General features: G+C 50.7%; 1 protein-coding gene across 1 annotated transcript in view; it reads right to left on the minus strand.

The window, feature by feature from the left end:
* The window catches only part of CCDC39 (coiled-coil domain containing 39), a 43,153-nt gene that overhangs the window by 14,276 nt on the left and 22,788 nt on the right, over positions 1 to 6,089 (minus strand). The window contains exons 12-14 of the mRNA XM_015417453.1: positions 4,453 to 4,590; positions 3,609 to 3,817; positions 524 to 653 (exon numbers count right to left, since the gene is read on the minus strand). Of these exons, the coding sequence (XP_015272939.1) occupies positions 524 to 653; positions 3,609 to 3,817; positions 4,453 to 4,590 (477 nt within the window). The remainder of the gene's footprint in view (positions 1 to 523; positions 654 to 3,608; positions 3,818 to 4,452; positions 4,591 to 6,089) is intronic.

Consider the following 6,089-nt stretch of genomic DNA (forward strand, 5'->3'; position numbering starts at 1 on the left):
AGGGAGAGGTGAAAGATGAGGAAGACAAAGGAGCGGCTAGAGGGCCAAAATACAATTTAAGAGGCAAAAAAGGGAAGCACCCCAACGATTGAGAACTAGTTCGGAGAGCACATTAAAAGACAATACTAACCCCAAAGGGACAGTATTAACACACTAACTAACCGGTTTTGAAAGATATAGAAGAAAGAAGGGATTGTCCAGCTGCAGAAGAATATTTTGACTTTGACTTTACTAATAAAAGATTAAAATACTAATTTTTAACATCACTCAACACTTTTCTTTACCCCTCTATATACCCTTCCTAATTTTCTGGAATGTAAAAGCAATAAAATTCTCTCCTTTTTAGGAGAGGGGAAAAAAAGAAGCATGGAGGAGTGGGGAGAGGGGGCACTGCCGTTCACGCACTGCAGCTCTGTCTTGACGGGGTGTGATCGGAGCACCTGGAGGCCAAATGAGGAGAGAAGGCAGGTGATGCTACGGGGAGCTTTCAGGCTGCTGAGCGGCATCGGGGTGGGAAGGTTACCTTGATGACATAATAGACATGACTGTTCTCCTCCTCTCCTTCTCCTTCGGGGGGCATCATGACGATGGTGATGATCTCGTACCTGCTCCTCAGTTTATCGATCTTGCTCAACCGCTCGTGAAACTCGGTGCTGATTGAGAGAGGAATTGGAAGAAAATCTGTTGGGGGGGGGGGGGGGGGGAGAAGGGAAGAACCGGAGTTCTCAAAGTGTGAGACGGGACACTGAAAGGGGACGTGGGTGCCCGGATTTCTGTTCCCACCAACCGTGAGATGGTTCATTCGTCTTCAGTGAGGTAGATATTATTTGTGGGGAAAGAAGCAGGCTGCTAAACAGGAGCGATACATGACGGATGTCGATCAGAGCTGCCAAATCTGGGGTGAGAAATTCCTGGAGATTTTGGGGGCGGACCCTTGGGGAGGGGAGGGACCTCAGCGGGATATAACGCCATCGAGTCCACCCCTCCAAAGTAGCCATGTTCTTCAGGGGAACTGGATCCCTGTCATCTGGGGATCACCTGTGATTCCAGGAGCTCTCCAGGCCCCACCTGGAGGATGGCAACCCTGGCCCTGGTAGGCGACACAATCTGCTCCTCTTGTACATATCAATATTTATTAATTCATTATTTCGTGAACTTTATCTGTTAATTACATCTATACCTCGCCTTTCTGCCCAGACAGGGCCACCGATAATACATATCGATACAAGGGTTGCCGGCTCCAGGCTGGGAAATACCTGGAGCTTTTGTGGGTGGAGGCCGGGCAGGGACCTCAGCAGGCTATCATGCCACAGAGTCCACCTTCCGATCGTATTTCCCCAGCGGAACACTGAGCTCTGCATTCTGAAGGTCTTAGGGTTGCCAACTCTGGGTTGGGAAGTTCCTGGAGATTTGGGGGTAGAGTCCAGAGAGGGTGCAGTTTAGAAAGGGGAGGGCCCTCAACAGAGTGTCATGCCAGAGACTCCACCCGCCCAAGCGGCCATTTTCTCCAAGGGAATTGATCTTTGGCCATCTGGACCAAGGCTCCCCCTAAACTGTGGAGTCTTGTGAGCAAAGATTCTACTTTGTGAGCGACTGGCATTAAAGTTGTGAGCAAGATAAATTAGTTTGCTCCGGAGCCATCCCTTCCTGAGTTCAGGCAAAAAGGTGTGAGCTGGAGGCTAAAAAAACTGTGAGCTGGCTCACACTAGCTCAGCTTAGAGGGAATACTGATTCTGGACAGCAGTTGTAATTCTGGGGGAACGGCAGGCCCCACCTGGAGGCTGGCAACAGGACGGTTTAATCTTGCCTCCTAAGGAGACCCTTTGCAACCCTCTGTGCTGCTGAGTGCTTTGTAACGTTTCATGGGCTAGATGCCTCGCCCCTTCCTGCCAGTGACCGTGGTGCTTGGGCTCCCGGCCCATCGATGCACCCTCCCTGCTCTTGGCACCTGGTCCTCCCCAACTTGGGGCTCTCTCAAATCCTACACGGAACGGACGCAGAATATGACATTGTGTTGCAAATTCCTGCATCCATGGGGAGCAGCCCGCCAAGGAGCCTTACCAAAATATTGAAAGGTTTGGCATTTCAATCTTCCAGCTGCAAAACCTGCCCCCTGCTGATTGTATCTTAATATTGCCACCGCTAGAAGAGAATAAGCAACAGCGGGAAACAACCCCAAATCAAATTATATGCAAGTGCCAATTAGTCATGTAATTATCAGAGGAAAAACACAGAGTCTGCCTGCTTGGCGAGGGGTTAAGCTCCAGTCGCACTAAATCACTCTAATTTCCTGTCGCGGGGGCTGTTGATGGAAGAGGGGGGCGGGGAAGAAAAGGCTGCCAAACCCGCCGGGTGAGTGCTCATTTCCCAGTTGGGTTTAACCACCCGCTGCACCGAGAAGTTGCCGGAAAACAGGCCTTTTGCAGTCGCTCCCTGAGCATTTTGTGTTTATTTCTCTGTTTGACTAGCGAGAAGTTCTTGGACCCACTTCTGCTAGCCATAGAAATCGGCTCCACCGGAGAAACACAGGAAGCATACGCTCCGGTCTGCCATTCTCAGAGGAGGGGATTCTAAACATGAATTTGGGTAGTGGCAGCATAAAGCCACTTGGAACAGTGAAAGGGGGCGTCATCGTTTGCGGGTACCTCCTGGGCAAACAGCATTAAGTGCAGAAATTGCAGAAGCGCCTTCACAGCTGGGTAAAACCGTGACAAGTGTCAGAATACTTCCAGAGGGCGGCTGTGTCGGTCTGCGGCAGAACAGCTAGATTCGAATCCAGCACACCTTAGAGACCAACAAAATTTTGGGGAGGTGAGCCTTCGAGAGTCAAAGCTCTCTGACGAAGGGAGCTTCGACTGTCTCGGAAGCTTATCCCTCTAAAAGCTCGCTGGCCTCAAAGGTGCTTGCGGGACTCAAAGGTAGCTGTTCGCAGAGCCGGAATGTGAATGAGTGTCTCTGCGCCCCTTTCAGAACAGGGAGGACTCCAGAGGAAAGTGGGCAGGGCAAGACCAGCGACAAGGCTCTGTCAGAAGTGGGCGGCAGGGCAGGGCGGTGGCTCAGCGGCAGACAGGGTTGCCAACTCCCGGCTGGAAAATTCCTGGAGCCTGGGAAGGGGAGTGACCTTGGGAGGGTATAAATGCCACGGCGGCCCTTTTCTCCAGGAAAAGCGGTCTCTGAAGCCTAAAGATCACTTATAATCCTGGGAGATTTCCAGGCTCTGCCGGGAGTTTGGCGGTCCTCGTGGCAAAGCATCTGCTGGGCATGCATAAGGTCCCGGGGCCAATCGCCAGCATCTCCAGTGGAAAGGATTAGGTCACGTGGGAGACCTCAGCCTGGACTCTGGAGGGCCACTGACTAGCCAGGATTGACCTTTATGGAACAATGGGCCGACTCAGCAGAAGGCAGCTTCACGTGTATGTGAGCTGAGAGATCTCCTAGCCAATTTCAAGGCATATTTGGGCCCCTGGAACATTCACTATGCACGGGGTGAGGCAGCGAATATGAGGCCGGCTCTGTGACTGGGGCAGATTCCTTCAGCAGCATCAAATGTGCCCTTGCACAGACATGCGCTTGCCCAGCATCCCACAGCACACAGACAGGGTCATTACCTCATCGTCTGACGCTCCTGCTCGGCGATTCTGATCTGGCTCTCGAGCATCGCCTTGTGAACTTTGATCTCCGCCGTCCTTTCTTCCATCGCCGTTTTCAACTGCTGCTTGCGTTTCTCGAGAGACAGAACTTTCCCCGCCTTGTTGTACAGCGTGTTCCTGACCCGCTTCATTTCCAGCTTCAAGAGGTTATCTTCGATCATCAGATCCTTCAGTGAAGAAAAACGGCAAGATTATTCTGCACTAAACCCAACATCGTATTCGATGTAGCTTTTGTGACAGCTGACTGATTTGGTCTCTGAAAGAACAGCCGATGGAGGCACTGGGATTCTCGCACGGGGCACGTCTAACCACGCAAACCCATCCAGCTCCTGCCCAGGGGGCGTGGCACTGGTTTAGGGCCACTGATAAAGAAGCGTGCAGTATCAGAAGTGTGCCCCGGGATTTCTTGCGCCATCCCAGGAGATGCCAGTTACTGCTCTCAGCTATTACTGCAGCTATTGCTACATGCAGTCTGAGAGTGGCACCCGTCACCCCTGACAATGCAAAACAGAGGGGAATTTCATTCATGGCTGTATTTCACCCAGGAGTGCCACTGTGCCACTCCCTCGCTTTCAAATGTGGCACAGGAGAGCTGACCTTGGGCCTGGCCAATGGGAAGGCATGAAGGAGATGTTATAAGCCGTCTCGACCCTCCTCACACAGGGGAGTGGCTTATAAGCAGGCCCCGCCCTCCTCACACGGGGAAAGGGGTGGCGATATAATAGTTCAGCCCTGATTATTTAACTCATGTTTAAGACAAAGAAGGATCTCCGTTAAGGGGGAGGGGAAATCCTCACCCTACCTGCTTATCTGCTCTGGCTTTTTTTAGCAACTTCTCTGATTTGTCAGTGAAAAGGTTCAGTTCATCCAATCTGGTATTCAGAACAGCCATTTCTTCTCCAGTCTTATTCATGGCCAGCTTGATAAAGTGAATATCGCTCTGGAAGGAAAACAGAAAGGGCTGTGAGGTCACACAAGAACACTGTTCTGTCCTGAGTGGTGCCTTGCAAGACAGCATCACCTGTCCACAGCTGAACAGCTGCTGGCACACTCCTCTCTCCACAATTTAGGGGCAGGAGGTGTGGGTTGGAGGACGTTGCTTTCAGTAGATCTTATCGCCATCAAATTAGCTCCCTTTTGAATTTACTTTTAAGTTCTAATTTTGGGGGGGGGGTATCCCACAAAACCCCTCAGCCCACGGGCCTTTCAGGCATCTCATCCTTCATCCAAACTTATTGGAATTGTGTATGTCTTATTTCTGGGCAAACATCTGTCCAGATACTAGCCAAGGCCAAATGTGCTGAGCTTAGAAGACACTTTTCAACCATTCTCCAAGTTACACTTTTTAACTCTTTTTATCATCAAGTCATAGATGGTTTATGGCGACCCTGTAGGGTTTTCAAGGCAAGAGACATGCAGAGATGGTTTGCCCGTACCTGCCTCTGCCTAGTGATTTTGGACTCCCTGGGTGGTCTCCCATCCAAGGACTAACCAGGGCTGATCCTGCTCCGCTTCTGAGGTCTGAGGAGATCAGGCCAGCCTGGGCCATCCAGGTAAAGGCAAGGACAACAACAGAGGTAATAAACTCAGGTTTGTCTACTTCGGACACCGGTGGGTGGTGAAAACTGCTGTCAAGTCACAGGTGACCTATGGTGGCCCTGTAACGTTTTCAAGGCGAGAGATGAGCGGAGGTGATTTGCCACTGCCTTCTCCTACAAAGTCTTCCTTGGTGGTCTCCCATCCAAGTACTAATCGGGGCCGATCCTGCTTAGCTTCCGAGATCTAATGAGATCAGGATAGCCTGGGCTACCCGGGTCTCGGCAGTTACAAATTAGTCAAGGCTTCAGAGGCAGCTGAAATCTGCTGACTGTCAGACTCCGGTCCAGTTACACTCAATAACTCTCTCTTTGGCAGTGATAAGTTTATTGGAGCATATGCGAGATCCAAAAGTCACCATGTTAGAACTGAGGTTTTTTGGCGGGCACAAGCATATTGTAGGAAATCAAATACGTCACAACCAATGTTCCCTCTAAGCTGAGTTAGTGTGAGCTAGCTCAGAGTTTTTTAGCCTCCGGCTCACACATTTTTGTCCTCACTCAGGAAGGAGGGCTCCAGAGCAAACTAATTGATGCAGTAGCCCAATCACTGGCTCACAACTTTAATCCCAGTGGCTCACAAAGTAGAATTTTTGCTCACAGGACTCCACAGCTTAGAGGGAACATTGGTCACATCCACACTTTGCCTAATTGCCATGCCAACCAGGGGAGATAAATGTCCTGGCAATCTAGAGTCCAAGATGGTACAAGAATGTACTCAAGGTCACATCTCCTGGGAAAGCAAAAGGGGAGGAGAAGGGTATGTCTGGTGGAAAAGTTACATCTCCTAAAAGCAAAGGTCGCACTCACTCTTGCACACAGTCACCCCCACCCACAGGAATGC

The sequence above is a fragment of the Gekko japonicus genome, unplaced genomic scaffold, assembly GCF_001447785.1.
Source record: "Gekko japonicus isolate JY-2015 unplaced genomic scaffold, Gekko_japonicus_V1.1 scaffold3010, whole genome shotgun sequence".
Lineage (NCBI taxonomy): Eukaryota > Metazoa > Chordata > Lepidosauria > Squamata > Gekkonidae > Gekko > Gekko japonicus.